The sequence below is a fragment of the Numenius arquata genome, chromosome 12, assembly GCF_964106895.1.
Source record: "Numenius arquata chromosome 12, bNumArq3.hap1.1, whole genome shotgun sequence".
Classification (NCBI taxonomy): domain Eukaryota; kingdom Metazoa; phylum Chordata; class Aves; order Charadriiformes; family Scolopacidae; genus Numenius; species Numenius arquata.
In genome coordinates, this window is record NC_133587.1 from 20624913 (window position 1) to 20646130 (window position 21218).

Sequence of the window (21218 nt, forward strand, 5' to 3'; positions counted from 1 at the left end):
TGCTCAAAGGGCCAGACAGCTCAACTAGCCTTCGTGACAGACTGGTACTTGCCCCACTTCGACACAGTCCTTACAGAGATCAGTAGAAAACTGCAAAACCAGAAATTCACCTGACATTAAAACTTTCCAATGAAGTTCTTGGAAAATATTTGAGTTTTTTGAAGTGCATCCTGTTTTCCCAAATTTCCCCACATTCCAGTTGTCTGGAAGGAAAAAAAAAATTATTTTTCCTGAAGACCAGAAGGACACTGCAAAAAACTGACCTTGGCATTATCTAGAGTGCAGTGCTCAGATGTCCTGTACATAAACCAAACAATAGAGTATAGAGCACAAACTTTGGAGGGTCAGCATTCATGCTTAAATCGCATACAGGGAACTGATTTCTTAGTACTCTGGTTCTAACACCACAAAGAAAAGCAGCCAAGCAAATCCAGCATGTTTAGGGTTGAATTCAGCTGGGAGACTCTAAGCCATGTGCAGCTGCACACAGCCTACACTCACACTTCAGATCTTACGCCTGATTTACGAAAAGTTCTCAAGTTTCAGTTTTTTGAAAGGAGACAAACATTACAATACCAGACACATTTGTGTGTAAATTCCTTTAAAAACATGGTCAAAAAGCTTTAAATCAAGAGAGCCTAGAAATTACTTCTTTTTAAACAGACAAGAGCATCCTAGGTAAGATGTCTCATACATCTCCACTACACCCATTTTACCATTAGCCAGAAAATAAAAAAAAATTTCTTTACTCAACTATTCTACATTTGTCCATAATTCTGGCACTTTGGCCTATATCCTCTTTTTTGAGAATAACATCCCAGCTTTCCATTGAATTATATCAGGATATACACATTTATGTTTGCAAAATGGAGCCCTTCCATCTCCCTTCAATACACAGAGCAATCTATTATTTTGCTATCCCATTCCTAAATATAAATAAACTGAAGAAAGTACATCACATAGCAACTCTCAGATCTTTTTCCTCTTACATTATTTGGACTATTTCATTATAGATAAAGCTGCAATATTCTCGGCTCCCAATTTCTGCCTAAAAAGCCATTCTGCCTGATTAGAAACAAATTAATTTTTTCTATTTTTTTTTAATCACAGTTTTATTACAAATGTCACTAATAGAGGCAACTAAAATATTTATTCAAGTAGCCTCTCTTTTAAGTATCCAATTATGGACAAATTCAACATTATAAAACTATAGGAAAAAAAGTGTTTAAATATTTAAGCATCTCCCATATAATGAAGAAGGATAGCAAAGTATTTCCGGAATTGCAGGCTGCAGTGAACACACGGTGAGTAGCTTTGTTTGGAGTGGAAATACTGCTCCAGTTAACAGTGAATAGTTCACTGTTGGTTTCCTCATACAGCGAGGAGGAAAAAGGACAGGGTTTATACACGTGTTTCACATTCATTCCTATTTTCACACTGAGATTTACTTTTATTTTATACCGCTGGAAACCATAACAAAAAGGTCACAACTTGTATTGCCTTAAGATCTTGATAGGAAACAGGATGCCTTTAATCCATTACCACACAGTAAATCATCAACAGCAATTATTCCCACGGCCTCATGCTCATTTCTCCATGCCGCCGCTGCCAGGAGCACAGATGTAAGGTCACACCTTTTGACTCATTCTCCTACTGGAAGGTGCTGCATCCTCACTGAGACCAGGCAAAAAGCTAAAAACTCGCATTGGCGGGACCAGGAGCTCACCCCTGACTGTCCAACAGAGGTGCTGGTTTCAAGTGTCTTGTCCTCAGCGCGAACCCTACTCAGCGCCCCAGGGCTCCTCCGGGCAGCAGCAAGGCTGACCTGCCACCCGCCCCAGGCAGCCCAAATCACTTGTCCAGTACGTGCTCATGCTAGGTAACAGCAGACCAGAAACTACTAGAAAACAACCAGAAACCCAAGCCATCAGCCACCGCCTGTCCCAAATGCAATAAAACCACGTGGCTGACATCCTCCTCTTCCCTGGTTACAGCACCTCCGCAGCAGAACTCAGCCCTACTCCAACTGCATCACAGGATGGGATTGCTCATGTTCTCACACTAGTAGATCTCCCTTTGAGAAAACGGACATTTTATTTTCTTGCATTTGTAATCTTAAAAGGCTTATAATTTTTGAAGGTATCTGGTGTAGAACAGCACCTCAGAGGACTTTACCAAAAAAAAAAATTTTTAAAATTCTGAGTAGAAAGAAGTTCTCAATAGAAGACTTTGCAAACTAATTTGCATGACATTTCTTAATGAAACACCAAGACAGATCTCACTTAGTACATGCAATTACTTTTGAAAATGAAGGAACAAATTTACTATTTTCCCAATGTTTTTTGATTTTTTTTTAAGATTAGGTCTCACACATTAATTCAAACTTATTACAAATTGCTTACAAAGTGACGTGGGAAGAAGTTCAGACACTTCTTACCTTTCCTGTCTGGATTATAAAGGAGGTGAAGATTCACTGAGATAATGCAAAAATATGAAACTTTCCAAAACTCAAGCTTAAAGGAATCTAAATAAAGGGCCACGGAAGGGATCTAAATAATCTGAAGTTCCACGTGACTGATGAAAATTGTAACCATTTTAGCCTACTTTACTTTATTATTGTACTGCCCCTTTCATAGAGTTATTTTTTCAGCTTCACAGCCATGAATTTCGTTGTTTGGATTTCTCCATGTTGGTTATCTTTTTCACCATTCTCTGCACAGGACCTGGTTGACTGAAATACACAGCGAGTGAGACATACCCAGAGCACGTCAGATGTACAGTGCTTGTATCAGCCACTGATATATCTCACAAGCAGCAGACACACAACAAGTTCCCCCATATTTCAGAAAGCTGGTGCAATCCTCCAATTTGACTCAGACAAGATTTTTCAACAGAAAAGAGTATACATTTTAGCTGAACGCACATATTTTGATAAATGTTTGTTCAAAGCTACTTTTTGAAGAAGTAACATTACAATACTTCTACCATAATTAATTTTCCTTTCTTCTCACTCTTCCTTACTGCTCTTTAACCCTCTAAAACACCAACACAGAATAAATAAAAACATTAAAGTTGGAAAAGACCTTTAAGATCATCGAGTCCAACCATTAATCTGACAAAACTACCATTAAACCATGTCCCTAAGCATCACATCTACACGTCTTTTAAATACGTCCAGGGATGGGGACTCAACCCTTCCCTGGGCAGCCCATTCCAAGGCTTAATAACTCTTTCAGTGAAGAAATTGTTCCTAATCTCCAATCTGAACCTCCCCTGGTGCAACTTGAGGCCATTTCCTCTTGTCCCATCGCCTGTTCCTTGGGAGAAGAGACCAACCCCCCCCTGGCTACACCCTCCTTTCAGGGAGTTGGAGAGAGCAAGAAGGTCTCCCCTCAGCCTCCTTTTCTCCAGGCTGAACACCCCCAGCTCCCTCAGCCGCTCCTCACAAGACTTGTGCTCCAGACCCCTCACCAGCTCCGTTGCCCTTCTCTGGACCCACTCCAGCCCCTCAATGTCTTTCTTGTGGTGAGGGGCCCAAAGCTGAACACGGTATTGCAGGTGCAGCCTCACCAGTGCCCAGTACAGAGGAAAGATCACTGCCCTACTCCTGCTGGCCAAACTGTTCCTGAGACAGGCCAGGATGCTGTTGGCCTTCTTGGCCACCTGGGCACACTGCCCACAGTCGACCAAAATATGTCACGACATAATGTGACTATGATAAAAGGACAATCTTTGCCATGTCTGAAAACTGCTTATTTACTGAATGTGTAATGTTTTTTTAGTTAAAGCTTTCAAATATTTTCTATGAAAATTTTATCATGATTTGTTGGCTAAAAGCGAAAGGGAGATTTCCTCCCTATGGCCACACAGACTTGTACGTATTGAACGTCAGTGGAACCACTTAGGCATAAAGAAGCCTATTACTCAGTGTTAAAGCTTTGTATTTGCCATGAAAAAAGAACTTTCAAAACTAAGAAAATAATAAAACACCTATGCATGTGTGACCAAGACTGAACTATTTAATAGGCAAAAAGTTAAATAGGCAGTAAACAACCAGTCAGCAAAAAATTGGAACTGCTGGAAAGTCACCCAAAAGTGCATTTTCACACTAGGGAGAAATCTTCCAGAGAATGCAAATGAGAAAGATAGATGAACTACTAAGACAGAAGGGAGTAAAGGTCTTTATGCCTTTGAAGAAATTAATATAGTTCCAAATCACTGTGAAAGTCATCACAGGATTGTGTTATCCACAAAAGGACATCGGCAACCGGAGTGCAGGACAGTGCACACCCTTCTCTTCAGGAAACCCACTAGGAGTTTTACTTGTTTGCATTTATGTTTCACTTTCCTTGAAAACAGTGTTCATTAAGGCAGTTTTATTATTATTAGCCTACGTTTTCCCCAGTGCAAGATTAGCCTAAGAGCACCACTGAGCACAGCAAGTGAGCATCTTTAGCCTACAGTAACCAAGGTTAGGTATTTTTTTCCCTCTGGTTAAGGAAATACAGAACACAGTAACAGGGATAGAAAGAGCATGCCAAAATAATGAATACAGAAATAGAAGCAGCTATAGTATTTCAAATTGACGTGAATATTAAAAGTAATAGGGAGAAAAAGTTTTAAATACATTTTTAAAAAAAAAAAAAACTGCAGGATATTAAACTTCAATATAAAACTGTCCTCAAGGGGAAAAAACTATGTTCATAGTACCACTGTAAATTATTGAAAATCAAAACTAAAGATCTGTTTTGTTATATGCCTCCAAAGAAATAAATTAATTGCTAGAAAATCTTGAAAGCAAAAGGTAGGCCAAGAGGCCTAAATGAGATTAAATTACAAGAACTAAAGATTTTTTTTTTCCTTAATGAATCTACATTTTGTCTTCTTTGACACATGGTAAAGCTTCTTTTACAGAACCATATGCAAGTTTCACAGTAATTAGTCCCCTTTCTTAAAGTTTATCCTATGTACAGTAACAGATCAATTTGATAATACTTTTTTCTTTCTTATTTAAACCTTGTAATTTGGACTGAATTCTAGGGCAATGTTCAATGGATACAAAGATATTCAAGAATCCAAATCGAACATTAATCTGAGCTGTACCACTACCTGATCCTGACCTTGTTGCTGATATCTTTAACACCCTGGCACAAACTAAGAGCAACCTGAGCAGGAGCAACAACACAGCTCTCCGTGAAAGGCCTGGATGCAGTTCTAAAGCTGTTTACTCGCTCTCCAGGCTACTAAAGCACAGGAGCTGAACACATTTTATCTGCCTTTTCATCTAAAGGGTATCCCCTAGGTTACAAAACTTAAAGCTTCCCTTGTGCCAGAAAAGAAAAATCCGCTCTCTACACTGAACTTTGAAATTTTTTTACCTTGAGAAAAAGCATTGACCAGGAAGGATGCAGTCACCCTTGTCACTAATAGGTTCCTAAAACTGGAGGAGGTTTCATACACCTGAAGAGGAAGACAGGCGATTACAGCATACAACGCGTTCAGGCAGACAGAAAGTCTTGAAAAAGGTTTTAGTCTTTTAGCCTATAACTTAAGTTTTAGACAAAATTCTGACTTTATTGTCTGCTTTAAAGTTAGATTTCTTATACACGTGATTTACAACATGTTAATAGGATCAGTTCATGCTTTTTCCTTGTACTTCTTTGGAGGAAAGCTGCATATAATAGGACTGAAAATTAATAGAAGTTACAGAAACAGAAGAGAGGCTGCACTCCAGAAAAGAGTACAGAGAAAATGCAGTAAAGTGTTGATTATCCAATTATTTTTATCTGAATTAATTTTTTACCTTTATGTGAGTTGGTTCAAGATCAGTCTTTTGCTGCATTTAAGTTTTTTAAAAGTAACTGGAAGGTAGTACATATACCTTAGCATGACACTTGAATGCATTGCCATGGATCTTAAGCCAACAAACTGATGTGTATGCCACATCACTAAATCTTGACCAGATGGCTAGCTTATAAAACTTGCAATACTCTCTTTACATACTGTGCAGAAGTACTACTTTTGTGTATAAAATGTGTACACTGAATACAATAAAACTTCACTTAGCACTGAAGAAAAATAAGTAAGGCCACATGCCTAAAGAGGATGAATCTCAAATACAACTTTCAGAGAATTAGAGTCAAACCATCTTCCAAAGCCAGTGTTACTTTGGAAAGAGTGGCACGTGTTTGTTTTTGAGTTGTGCTTTCTTTATTTTGCCCAGTTTCTTCAGTTAGGGAGAAAAGAAAAGCAAGTTTTTCCCCCAGTAGGCAGAAGACTCGGCAAAAGATTTTTAGATAAAGTTAGATAGATAGATAGATATGTACAAACCAATATACATAATCATTACGCATAAGCATTATGTGAAAGTATAGACATTATGTGCATATATATTGCTTTGCACTGGCTCAGAGCAAAGGTCTGCCTAGCCAAATTCCCTTCTTCTAATCAGTTGCAGAGAGGTGAAACACAGGTAGGCGAACACCTACTTCACTACCTCCAAGGTAAGCATGATGTGATAAAAGTATAAGTCTGTTCTGCTGGAAATTTCATTCCATAATAACATCCAATTTCAATGAGCTTAAACAGTTTGGAAATCACACTCATAGATGTTTTCTTATGTTTAAAAGAAGGGGGGAAGAAAATGCAATACAATGTGACTGTTTTAGATAGTGAGTATGTAAATGTCAGGTGGAAAGACTCTAAGACTGAAAATAAAGTTTTCTCATAAGAACAAAAAAATAATATGCCTCGGTCTGTGTGCTACTACACTACTCTTTATCAGGGAGTGTAGCAATAGGATGAGGGGTAATGGTTTTAAACTGAAAGAGGGAAGATTTAGATTAGATACTAGAAAGAAATTCTTTGCTGTGAGGGTGGTGAGACCCTGGCCCAGGTTGCCCAGAGAAGCTGTGGCTGCCCCATCCCTGGAGGTGTTCAAGGCCAGGCTGGATGGGGCTTTGAGCAACCTGGTCTGGTGGGAGGTGTCCCTGCCCAGGGCAGGGGGTGGAACTTGATGATCTTTAAGGTCCCTTCCAACTCTAACCATTCTAATTAACAACACACGATTTCTACTGGGTTGCAACAAGGTATGACATTAACTGCAGAAAATTACTTCATGTTCAAGAGCAAATTACTCCTTTTCTAAGTGACAATCTGTGGGCAAGGACATGGAGTTCCAGCTTCGCCAAACGTGTGTGTGTGTGTCATCTCTCTCATCACGAGGTGCAGAGCATTTCAAAGGTACAAAAAACACAAAATGTATATTATGCCATCTGCAAAGTATTATTTGGTGATCTTCACCAAACACTGAAGCCGTATCTGCCAGAGAGCTGATAAAGATTCTGAAAATAATCAAAACACAAGCTAATGCCTCAGGGCACTATAAACAAGGTCTTTCAGGTCACATCTTGAAAAATGTTATTTCTGAGACAAGTAAAGGACCTTTACCTGAGCTGAAGCAGTGACACGGAGACTGCAAGCCTCAGCTACGTACCTTCTGTAAGACATCAGTTCCCCACCTGATTGCTACAGAGGGCTTCAGATGATGAAAGGGAAGAGGCTCAAAGGAAGCCTATCTCTAATTCAGTCCCTCTACTAATCAAGTGTAGAAAGTGCAAATTGAAGGTAGCATACTTATATTAAAGTATCTTAAAATAAAAGCTTACAGAAAGCAGAGTCAAAACTGAAAGACAACTACACAACTGTAGCCAGTACGACCCAGAGGGCGCAGCATGCTCCAGGATATCTACAGAAACTGAAATGCCCCTTCAGATTGGTATAATCTGCAGAGCAGAAGAATTTCCAGAGAATCAGGTTATTACTAAATAAGCAAGAATATACAGCAGTCCTCTGACATGGAAGAAAAAGAAGTAATGATCAGAAGAGGAAGCTGCAAGGGCATCTGCTACAGAACTAGAAAAAAATGAAATCCAAAACCTTTTGTCAATTGAAGTGTGATTCAAAACCAGAGGATGGCAAATTCCTGCCACCAACCACACAGACATACCCTCAATGAAACCCCCACCAGAACACCTCCTGCCTGAGGTGACAGTCAGGCTGTGGGGGCAGGGGAGGCTGGATGGTATCTCTGCTCGGGATGTGGTGTGTGGGGCAGGGGCAGCTGTGACCTCTGGTCAGCAGAGGACCAACACCACCTTTTGCTGTGAAATTCTGCTCTTCCCTGTTCACTGACATGAACGCTGACATTATTCCACATGTTATTCCTTGCAGGTGCTCTCCGGATCACTCCGTGTGAGGAAGTCACAAATGACTAACACTGCCTCCAAGCAGAAGGAAGAACTGAGTTTACCAAATAAAGCTATAAAAATCAGGGGGAATTACAGGAAAGAAATGAGAATTGTATTTCAGGAAATTCTTTAACACATGAGAAGTCCCCAGCAAGTCCCTGTGAGTCAGCACAGAAGAATGTAGAAGAACGCCATGGTTTGGCCTCAGACCAACAAAGAACCACGGGGCAACTGCTCCCTCCACCCCCGCCCCTTACCATGACAGCCCTGAGGGGAGAATTGGAAGAAAAAAAGGCAAAACTCATGGGTTGGGACAAAGGCAGTTTAACAGAACAACAAAGAAAACAAGAAAACAAGAACAATAACACTGCAAGAGTGTTATATACAACCACGATTATGAAACCACTGCTCACCAACCAGACCTGGGGACTTCCTCCCCCTGCCCCAGCAGCTCCCGGTTACCCCTGGGCATGGCTCCCATGGGATGGGATACCTGTGTCCCTGCTAGAGCCTGGGGAGAATTAACCCTATCCCTGCTGGAACCAGGACAGAGAAGATCAATATGAATTGATGGTATCAATACAAGCTGGGGGATGAAGGCACTGAGAGAGGCCCTGCTGAAAAGAACTTCAGGATACTGGTGGATTAAAAGCACAACGGAGGACAGGGAGGTGACGGACACAGTCAGCATGGCTTCACCAAGGGCAAGTCCTGCCTGACCAACCTGATGGCCTTCTATGATGGAGTGACTACATCAGAGGACAAGGGAAAAGCTACGGATGTTGTCTATCTGGACTTCTGTAAGGCCTTTGACATGGTCCCCCACAAGATCCTTCTGTCTAAACTGGAGAGATAAGGCCCTGATGGGTGGACTGTTTGGTGGATGAGGAATTGGTTGGATGGTTGCATCGAGACAGTAGTGGTCAACGGCTCAATGTCCAGACGGTGATAGGTGACAAGTGGTGTCCATCAGGGGTCCGTATTGAGACCAGTACCGTTCAATATTTTCATCAATAACACAGTGGGATTGAGCACACCCTCACCCAGTTTGCACATGATACCAAGCTGAAGCGTGTAGTTGACACACCTGAGAGACGGGATGCCATCCAGCGGGACCTGGACAGGCTTGAGAAGTGAAACCTCATAAGGTTCAACAAGGCCAAGTGCAGGGTCCTCCACCTGGGTTGAAGCAATCCCTCGTACCAAATACAGGCTGGGGGACAAAAGGACCGAGATCAGCCCTGAGGGGTGTCCCGGTTTGAAGTAAAACCAAACCAATTTTCTGTTCTGTAACTTTACATCCTAGCTCGGCCTCCTCTAACTCTCTGAAATTAACAGCGCATTGTGGAGAAAACTGCTCGTTCTCAGAATGATAAGACCAACGTTTGTGCTCCATGCCAAGGAATGGTGAGCAGAGAGGCCCTTGCTTATACTTATTGCTATAACAACCAAGGTCAGCCCATGTCGTTATTTGCCCCCTTAGAGGGTCGGAAACGATAAAAACGTAAAGGGGTCACATCGGTGGGGAGGAGTGGACAGGACAGGTGACCCAAACCTGACCAACCGGGGTATTCCATCCCATCTGCCCCATGCTCAGTGTAAAAGCTGAGGGATCAAAGGGTCAGCCCTTCCTGCGATGGCCGACGTCCAGAGAGGACTCTGTCTGTTCATCTGCCTTTGATCCCCATCCGTGTGTTCCTGACTCCAGAGCTCGAATCCAGTTCCCATCCGTCGCTGAGTCCAGCCTGGGACTTCCCGGGTGCCTGCCGGTGACGTGACTGTCATCCTGGGAGCTTGATACGGTTTTGTATATATTGTATTTATTTCATTATTTTCTTCTTTATTTTTATTTTAATATTAATTCTTCATTAAAGTAGTTTAGTTCATTCTAAACTTCTGAATCTCCTTATCTTTCTCTCCTCTCTCTCTCTTTTGGGGGAGGGTAGAAGGCAGGGGGGGGGGGAAGGGCCATCTGTCGGTCTGGTTTCGGTAAATTCGGCCGAAACCACGACAGGGGAAGGACTTGGGGATATTGGTGGATGAGAAGCTCAACATGACCCAACAATGGGCACTCACAGCCCAGAAAGCCAACCATATCCGGGCTGCATCAAAAGAAGCGTGGCCAGCAGGTCCAGGGAAGCGATTCTGCCTCTCTGCTCCACTCTGGTGAGACCCCACCTGCAGTACTGCATCCAGCTCTGGAGCCCTCAGCACAGGAAAGACATGGACCTGTTGGAGTGAGTCCAGAGGAGGGCCACAAATTCATCAGAGGGACGGAACACCTCTCCTGTGAGGAAAGGCTGAGAGAGTTGGGGTTGTTCAGTCTGGAGACGAGAAGGCTCCAGGAAGACCTTATTGCGGCCTTTCAATACTTAAGGAGGGCTTATAAGAAAGAAAGGGACAAACTTTTTACCAGGGCCTGTTGTGATAGGACAACGGGGAATGGTTTTAAACTAAACAAGGGTAGGATTTAGACGGGAGAGAAGGAAGAATTTTTTACGAGGGGGGGGGTGAAACACTGGAACAGGTTGCCCAGAGAGGTGGTAGATGCCCCATCCCTGGAGACATTCAAGGTCAGGTTGAACGGGGCTCTGAGCAACCTGATGTGGTTGAAGATGTTCCTGCTCATTGCAGGGAGGTTGGACTAGATGACCTCTAAAGCTCCCTTCTACCTCAATCTTCATAGAAGCATAGAATAGTTTACCAAAAGCACATGTTTAGCTAGGGCTCTAGCCAGCAGCATACTAGTAGAGGAAGCATTCATATCATTTACGTAAGAAAAGACTGGGATCATAGGAGCTTTTTGCTTTCTTTCCAAATAAACAATTCCTTCTTAAGCAAGAAAACATTCATCTGGTGTTATTAATGCCACCATTTGGTATGCACGCAGGTGTCAGGACTGTGCACTTACAGAGCTGGGACTGGAGTGCCGCCTGACTTTAGGTGATTCCTTCCCTGCAGATGAAGTTTTGAAGTTAATGCAGGCGTTGTTCTCCGAATGAACCCTCTTCACTTGATTAGCTGGTTTCTCAAATGGATCAAAACTACTCTGCGTCCTCTGAACCCGGACTTTTTTATCCTCAGGAATTGTATCCAGAGGTTTGATCACTGAATCCATTCCCTGGCAGTTCTGTGTAGACATCTTTGTGACACATATCTGAAAGGAAAAAACAGCATTCATTGACTCTAACTGCTTTAAAGTCTGTGTCAATCCATACCTCAGCCAGCATCAAAAAAAAAGGCATTGGACTTCATAAGCATCCGTTATCTATTTCTACATTAAAATTGCAAACACCACATGCATTTTACATAGGGATGCATTTTACATAGAGGACACACACCACAGTCATAACAATAAAAAGCCTATCTCTGTACAGTGTACTATAGGATCCTGAAATAGAAGACAAAAGAGGAACATACATAAAATTCACAAATTTGTGATTTGTTCAATGTGTTCTTAGCAAAATGCCACTTCACTTCTCCAATAGCCACCAATATCCGCAAGCAGTATCGATTTTCATTTGCTTAAAATTGGATGAGACTAAACTTAAATAAATGATCACAGTTTGTGTGTGCACTTCGGTGCTGGCCTGCCGAAGATCCAATACCAGTGCACTACTGCATTTTTAAATAATGCTTATAGAGTGTTGTTATTATTATTATCACCATGTGTCTCAGAAAATCAAATCAGTAAATCAATTCCCAGGCACTGAAACGTGAAACTGCAGCTTAATGGCACACTAAAGCACAGAAGTTCAGTTCTTTGTTAGGGTGAGGTATGACTCTGCCAAGCCCCGAGGACTGCGACTGCTGATCGAGCTACCAAAATACGCTATTGTTAGGTCAAAAGAACCAGATGAGCAGAACAGTGAGTTTAGGTACCCCAGTCATGTACGTTTATGTTTTTAATTTTAATACATTCCAACATATAAGACATCTGTTTAAATCACACCGTTGGTGGGGAGTTGTATTTGAGGCCTCAACTTCTGTTTTCACCCGTAAGAGACTCGACTCTTACTTGGGAAGAAAATAAATCATTTTAGCTCTCAGGCTGCAGGGAAAAGCTATGAATGTGATACAAGCAGACCCAAGAGGCTCCTTGAATCATAAGGCAAATCAAAAGAATCTACAATGTACTTTTTCCAAGATATTTGCAAGTATTTAAGGATAGACAGTGTTAATTTACTGTCAACTGTACCGTTCACACACATACAATTGAAGAAGCATAATGTTACATTTAAGCACCTACAATCTAAGCATTTTTGAAAACTTGCTGTCATAAAATAGTTAACATGAAAACAGTAAAAAGAAATACTTACTATTACAATTTAATCAGGACTCTTCTCCCACAACCCAAATTATCTCCAATACAAACTTCTGCAATAAATTATTCTTTGCCATTTTCCCTGAGGAATTCTGTGCTTTGAAATCCAACTAATTTCAATTGTTTCTAGAAATACTGGGTGACTATGTCTTATGTTTTTGATGTTTTGTGGTTTTGATGATACCCTGTAACCGTAGATCAAAAATTTCCTTTGTATGTTAAAAATTTAAAGTACACTTCCTGCACAGGAACATGCCAACCATTCACCACCAAGTCAACTCTAATGACAGGTATTACTCGCATTGTAAACCAGGCTTTAGAAGGGTTCACATCTCTTCTGATTAAACTGGTTTCTCCAAGACTAAAACTTAACCAAGTTTTAACTGAGAAAAGGAACAGCCCCCCTTCTTTCCAAATGATAATTTCCTCTCAGGTCAAAATTAAGGCAATTACGTAATTTTGGTCTATTACTTCAGAAAGAAAAGATATATTACTTCAGAGAGAGAAGACAGAGAGCTGCTGCACAAAGAATTTTTAATTAGCTGTCTTGTAAAATCAATTGGCTTCTTTTCCCTAAAAGAACTTATATGCACAGACATGCACCCACATACTTCCCACTATCCGCTCCAGATCCATGTTCTCGCGATGCTTGCTACCAACAAAGAGGTTTTAAATATGATGTGAACTGAAATTACTATTAAAATAGCAGCACTTCCATTTTGCTCAATCGACATGGATGCAAATAAATCAGCAATTATTTCTCAGCCTATGAAATCCTATGATCTAGAAAACAGGAGCAGGAAACAGGGAGGAAAGGTTCAAAAGCTGTACTTGTCTTCCTTTCAAAGGCCACCTGGACCAAAGGCCACCTGTAGGCAGTTAAAATGCTTGAAATCCACAGCTATAAACATGCTATAGATAATAATGCCGAGTGCTGCCTCTAGTTTCTTTTTCCACCGGAAAATCTCCATGTCTAGTTCTAACATGGGCCAAGTAATCATTGCATTAAAAAGAAAAACAACCAACATGCAAGACATTTGTTACTATTGATCGTCTCTACTGGAAGCAGTAATAGTTTGGAATTAGATATTGAAGGGAGACACTTTAACCTTCAGGTCACTTGACTGAATCTGGAGTAGGATAAAAAAAACCCACAATCATCTTCTAATAGTCAACTTCAGAATTGAAAATTACTAAAATCAAGACGTACACCAACCAGCCCACTGCTCAGAAGTCAAACACCTCAGTGATGCACAGGCTGAACACCAGCATCACCAGTGGAGAAGACTGAATGCTGCGGAGAAGTGCAAGACCAGGGGCTGCTTCTGCGCTCCCCCGCCTCCTCTGCAACTGCAGCGCTGGCAAGGGATTTCATTCATCACTTCTCTCTCACCTGTATCAATAGTTCCCTAACAGAAATAAAACATTCTCTCCAAGTGAACGCTGACCACAATGAGCTGTGTAGCCAACAGAACTAAGCTTATGCTGTTGTTGAAGGCTACACATTTCCAATCCATCTACCATGCCTATAAAACTCTGAATAGAAACAATATTTAAGCAGTTGTTTTACATTCTGACTTTTGCAGGCCAAGTCCAACTTTGCGCTGAAACTCTGCTCTCTGATATCTGAAAGGAGCAGGTCTAAAACATCAGTGCTGAGCACTGGCTATAACTTCAAAATTACAAAGCTTAAGGTTGCAGTAAACTCATCGGTAGTTTCAGGTTTCCCTCCCCCAGCAAGAGCTGAGCTACCACAACGGCCTGGCTTTTGCCCCTGGGCAGTGAGTACCCGATCTGCCACTCCTGTGCTCCAGCTAACTGTAGAACTTACACTGTGGTTGTTTTGCATGGTGAGTCACTACAGAGTATCTCCACATTTTGGAGACTTCCTGTGCATGGAGTTGATCTTAGATACCACTGGGATGACCCCATCACTTTTAGAAACTGTACAGATTTGAAGTTTTCTATTACAGTAATTCAGCCTTTTAAGTATCATTTTTTCCTTGTACTGTATAACAAAAGTAATGTGTATAAATTTCAGCCTCTCAAATGAGGCTGAAATACTTAGCATCAGAAGCTCTTAGAACTGTAAACCACTGTCTACCACCTGGTAGTTCCTTGCTGGTAGTCAGGAGATATCTAACCCACCCTCTTAGTTCCAGCTTTCTTTTTGCATGAGAGAGTAAGTACCATTATCCAGTTAAAGAACAGTATTCATCACAAAGGAGACATGCTCATTTTCAGCCTCTTTTAGAGGCTCCCATGTGATCTGCTGGGCCAACTGGAATTTTCTTCTGAGGCCATTTTGTCACGTGTAAGACAGGATCTTTCTTTTTTTCCCATTTCATCTGTTTTATCTACATAAGCCATAGGTTCTTCAGCATGGGGCCTATTCTTTGGGTAACCCTACACGCAGTCACTCTCATGCACTCCAATAAACGTGACAAAGTCATCCAGAAAGTAGTGCAAACTATCTCTTGCCAGTACAGCCTCAACACTGGATGATTTTGTTGAGTATCTGCTTTAGCTACAGCTACTGGAACAAAAAACAAAATTAAACAAGCATAAGAGCTCGTGACATACGACGTGACATAGAAGTCAATCTATATGATTCAACACCCCTTCTTGCCCTTGCTCTATAAATTTATGTAATGCTGTATTTAAACCAGCGGAGCCCGGGCATTCATTGAGATGCTGTAAATGCCGCTACAGTCTAAAACCAGTGCTACATAAAGATGTGATCAATGGCATCTTAACTATTACATGTACTTACCCCAAATGTATGTGGAGACAATAGAGGTGATATCTTGGCTTGTCATACAAGATGACAACTACGCTTTACAAAATGCAATTAAAAAAAAGAGGAGGCAATAACTTTTCAGTATGAATGCGATATCCATTTAAAGAAATTTCTATCTAGCAAACAACGTGAGCCATTAAGAAGCTTTAATTACTGTTTCTTTAACAAAAGTCCTCATACAAGTAAATATTCAGGTATGTCAACACTTAAGTGATTCTTTCCCCTCCAGGAGTTACTGCCATGATTTGGTACTCCCACCAAAAACTACATTCAAAGTATAACTTTCAGAAGTATAAACTACTTCAGAAACAGTTAGCCTATTAAAACTGGTGCAATGAAATCACAGTTATCACTTTCAGAAGAGGTATTTCTGCCAGCAGATCTCCTAACTATGGGGAGCAGAGAAATGGGACCTTTGTTTATGCTTTCTCTCTTCTTTACAGGAAACAGGATTTTAAAATAGGCCAATCAACTTAATACATTTAACAAGTAGAGATTATTACAAGTGGAACAGGCAATGCACCAAAAAACCCAATTTTTCCCATAAAGATCACTGCTGAAGTTAAGAGACTGAAATCACAAAAAGTGCATTTTTGTTCTATGCATAAAGTCCACAATAAGCCCCATTAAACAAATAAAAATCAGTATAACCATTCATGGAATGATTTCTAAATCAAGATGTCTCTTTGAATCACCTTATATCATTTCACGCAATACTGCTTAATCTGCATTTGGGATTAATGTAAAAAAGAACTGGTTTATTTTGATACGGATTCAAGGGAAGAATTTTTTCACTTCATCACTGTCAGAAAAATTAAGAGTTCCCAAACAAAACAGATTCTTAGTACTAGAGGTTGCTGGATTAACTAATTTACTGTTTAAAGTAATATATCATTTAAAGAGCAAGAATGATCGGTTAAAACAGGTAAGCAATTTATAGTCCTTATGGTTCATGAATTTTGAAACAGTCATGAATGTCCCTGAATTAATCACCTGTTAGGGTACTGAGTAAAAGATAAGCTGTTCCATATCAATGGAGTTTATTCATATGAATAAAGATATCCTCAATAACAAAGAACAATCAACTTTGGCACGAAGGACCAGACATCCTACCCCACAGAATTAAAAAAAAAAAAATAAAAATGTTTGCACGGTGTAAAGACATACTGCTCTGAAGCTCACCACATCTTTTAGGAAGATGCATTATACCTGGGTTTTAACTCCTCCATGTAACTTCCTAAAAATCTTTACTATGGTCATCCAGTACCTATGGACTTATGTAAAATACTAGAATACTGTCATCCTTTTTTTGCTTTCTGTTGCTCATTGCCACTGTGTACACCCTGGGAAAAAGTGGTTTGTTGGGTAAATATCAGGGCAAACATCCACAATTCTTACCGAAAAATCAGACCAAAACACCTGAATTGCCCATTTGTAGTGTTCAATTGAAGTAGTATGAAAGGACCTGAAATAGGGAAACCCAAGATCTAGCACCCACGATGCAAAAATAAACAAACTACTGAGCGACTTGAGGCAAGGAAGTCACTTAACCTCCAAAAAAATCAATTTTTCTCTTTATAATAATGATCCTGTCACTATCACAAGCAGAAACTGGGAGCACTAATTAATTTTGTAAAGCACTTGGCCTTTTTAAAGTGACATCTTGTGATGATATAATTTGTAGAGCCAAAGCCTTCTGGAAGGTAGCACAACAATCTCATTATTACAGAGAATAAGACTTAACACTTTCATTTAGCTGACAGATATATGAGAAAATCATAAATGGCCAAGTGACTACTAGCCCAGCAGCTGAATTGCTGAGAGCATAAGACCAGCATTAATTTTCACTGAAAAAATCCTATCCAGATACGAGTTTTCATTATCTTTTATAAGCACATTACTTTCTATCTAGCCTTGGTACCATGGCAATTGAGAACTACACAAGTCATCTGTGGCTTCTGGCAGCACTGGAATTTGACATTTGCTACTTATAAAACACAATTTGGGAATGTTCTGGAGTATTATAAGCAGTTTTGTTCAAAATAAAAACACAACTGTCTGGAGAATCATTCTCTTTGGAGAACAAAGCAGTAGGGCAGATCACTCTTTTTATAACCACAGGTCTTGACCGCTTCATCTCAGCCCAGCTGGTAGCACTCTCCATCTCCCTGGGAAGAGGAGGTCAGGAAAAGACTGCTCTGCACCCAAAAGGAAAAACATGAACAGGTCGAGAAAAGAGTTCAGCTGGTGAGAAAGCTACAATACGGGAAAAGATCAAGGAAGAGTAAGTGATGAGATAAGGGAGCGAATAAAATTGTGAGAGGGGAAGTAGAGCATGTAATGCTGCACACCATCACCAGCGAGTTCATACCAGAACTACCAGCGCTATCAGGCCCGAATTTGAAAGAGGTCCTTCACCACTCGCCCTTCCCTGTCATCATCGGCACCAGCTCTTTGGTTTGAACATTTGATGGGCACAGCTAAAAAGAGCAGCAAAAGAACTTGAGTAAGATAGAAAAAGAAAAGGGGGAAAAAAACCAAGGACAAGAAACAGAGTAATGGTCACACAAGGAAGGAAGATGTGAGGAAGAAATTATTATAAAACAGACATTTTCCTTCCTTCCCTGATGGCCTATGGTTTCTCTCTGGTAATTTCCAGGGGGTGTAACAGGCTCAATTGTGTCCTAGAAGATATTCTTGGGTATTATTTGTTCAGCTCTATTTGGATGCAGAGATTGCTAGCAATGCTAGCTATGAACTATCATATGCAACTGAAAACAGAGCTTGGAGACTGAAAATGGTATCCAGGGATATGGTATGCTCCTTGCTGTACCTAGCACAAACTTGCTCATATATCTCCTACAGCCCATCTCAATGGCACTCTCCAAAAATGGCTGTTTTAATTCTGAAGTCAAAGCTGATGTTAGAAATATAGAATCATAGAATTGTCTAGGTTGGAAGGGACCTTTAAGATCATCTAGTCCAACCATCAACCTAACTCAAAAACAAAAAAAAACATCATTAAACCATGTCACTGAGCACTATGTCAACCTGTCTTTTAAATACCTCCAGGGATGGTGCCACAACCACTTCCCTGGGCAGCCCATTCCAAGGCTTAATAACCCTTTCCGTGTCAATATTTTTCCTGATGTCCAATCTCAACCTCCCCTGGAGCAACTTGAGGCCATTTCCTCTTGTCCCATCACCTGTAACTTGGGAGAAGAGATCGACCACCCCTGGCTACACCCTCCTTTCAGGGAGTTGGAGAGAGCAAGAAGGTCTCCCCTCAGCCTCCTTTTCTCCAGGCTGAACACCCCAAGCTCCCTCAGCCGCTCCTCACAAGACTCGTGCTCCAGACCCCTCACCAGCTCCGTTGCCCTTCTCTGGACACGCTCCAGCACCTCAAGGTCTTTTTTGTGGTCAGGGGCCCAAAACTGGACCCAGCACTCGAGGTGGGGCCTCACCCGTGCCCAGTACAGGGGGACGGTCACCTCCTGAGTCCTACTCACCACGCTGTTCCTGACACAGGCCAGGATGCTGTTGGCCCTCTTGGCCACCTGGGCACACTGCTGGCTCATGTTCAGCCCACAGTTGACCAACACCCCCAGGTCCTTTTCTGCCGGGCAGCTCCAGCCACTCTGCCCCAAGCCTGTAGCGCTGCAGGGGGTTGGTGTGACCCAAGGGCAGGACCCGGCACTTGGCCTTGTTGAACCTCATCCCATTGGCCTCGGCCCATGGATCCAGCCTGTCCAGATCACTCTGCAAAGCCTTCCTACCCTCCAGCAGGTCAACACTCCCACCCAACTTGGTGTCATCTGCAAACTTACTGAGGGTGCACTTGATCCCCTTGTCCAGACTAAACCAACTGTCCAGATGTTAAACCAACTGTCTTTGTCACGCGGAAGAAGGCAAATATAAAAAGATCACTGAAGTGCCAGATGGAAGAACTGGAAGCTCTGACATTAATTCTCTGTGTTTTGTGTGAAACACTGAACTCAATGAGCAGAGTAAATGTCTATGCTGAATTGCTGAGTGAGAAACAAGTCATTCTCACATAAAGGCCAACTGATCAGATTTGTAGTAGGAATGCCAAGACCATACAAATCTGAAAAGAAGTTTAAACACCTGAATAAAGTTTTATACTGGAAGTTATTATGGGCAGTGCTCACACAACTCTTTCCTCTCCTCCTCCCAGCCCCAACAAACCTGCCATGTAGCACTTATTTATTCTGCTAAATTAATACCTAAAATTTAGCATAATTACTGAATCACGCACAATGTTGGGAGTCAGGAATTACTGCACACGATTGTATGTCCCTTAGACTTGGCAAGGTGGAGCTGAGCACTTCTAAAATTAATACTTTTTTTCTGTTCATAGCACGGTTTAACTTCAGAAAAATGAGTTTTCAGTCCATTAAAGTTGATGTTCCTCTCCTCACAAGGAAAAAAGGTCTGATTTTGAAGAGAACCCAGATTAGACTTCAGGTATATAAAAGCCTACATATGTCCTCAAAAAAAAAAACCAAACTGTCTGCAACAACAGGCATCACGAATCGTCACCTGAGGACAGGGTCTCAGCTAAAGGCCATGCAGAAGTCCTGACAGCCTGTAACATACATTAAAAGAGACAGAAAGTCAACAGAGCTGATCTAAAGGCCGGTTTTGTTCTATTTCTGTACTTATGCCCCAAAAATACAGTAACTGTGTTAGTATTAAAACCTAGCAAATAAATTCTTCCTTTTAGCTACACAACGCTCAGGTTTGCCACAAAGCAGTATACAATATGGCATTCAAGCTTTTCCTGCAATTACAACCAGGCTGCTGCTTCCATTAACATGGTTCAAGACTTGCTGCATCAAAAAGAAGGAGGGTCTTTCCTGCAGTAAACCAAGGAGGGGGAGAGAGGAGCCGATCAGCAGAGGTGTCGGCGTGGGAGAGGCGGCTTCCAGCACTGGGCACAAGCCAGCGACTCCTTGGTAACCAGCAGAGCAGCGGAGAAAGTGTCTGAACATCAACACTCACCCATGAAATTGTGAGAGGTGGTTTCTATACTCTTTTACTTAGTTACCCATTTGTATCTGTTGTCTATCCTCTTCTGTAACCATATGAACAGCATTTAAAAATAAAGATTAAAAAAACATTTTCAGTCCCTTCCCATATTGGCCTCCTGCTCCAACAGATGGCTACATGTGCCAGTGTAAGTTTATACAGTTTTTTTTTCCATAAGTGCATTAATTAGTAGTTTTGTACGAACATTAGATTGTCTGAGTTTACACGTTTATAATTTTATTCTATCCTCCAACACCTCCCCCGACCATGAAGTTTTCAAAGGCGCATCCATAAATGCAGTAAGTCTTCCCACTGCCATGTTCAAGTGTGAGAAATCTTGAGAGACTAGACAGCAAGCCCATTCTTGCTAAATTCTGAGGCTGTCAGTAAGGTTTTTAAGGAAATAAATGGTAAACTCCATGACTTGAAAATAGGTTCTACCTAGTTCCTTTAGGCTCCTTTGCCTACCTTAGCAAGTCTCTTGACTCTTTTGCAGGTATCAAGTACGTCTGTTGCAAAACCAAAAAAAAAAAAAAAAAAAAGACTTTTTTCTTCTACAAGCAGGGACTGCAAGAAAAATCCTGCTATGGGTCAGATCTCGTCCTGAGACTGATAGTTTAAAAATTAAACCCAACTACTCAATTAAGATGAGAACTTCTATCTGGTAAGCCTGAAGTTAGGTGAAAGCAATGAGACTTGATAAGATAAAAACTTAATTTCAACTTAAAATGAACCAGAGAGTTTGTTTCAGACTGATAAGTCAGATGATAGTTTAAGAACTCAAGACCAACCTTCA

The 21218-nt window shown here is 41.2% G+C and overlaps 1 protein-coding gene across 1 annotated transcript in view; it reads right to left on the bottom strand.

Annotated features, from left to right (window-relative positions):
• The window catches only part of CDK14 (cyclin dependent kinase 14), a 329099-nt gene that overhangs the window by 241504 nt on the left and 66377 nt on the right, over positions 1-21218 (bottom strand). Inside the window, exon 3 of the mRNA XM_074156862.1 lies at positions 11161-11406. Within this exon, the coding sequence (XP_074012963.1) occupies positions 11161-11406 (246 nt within the window). The remainder of the gene's footprint in view (positions 1-11160; positions 11407-21218) is intronic.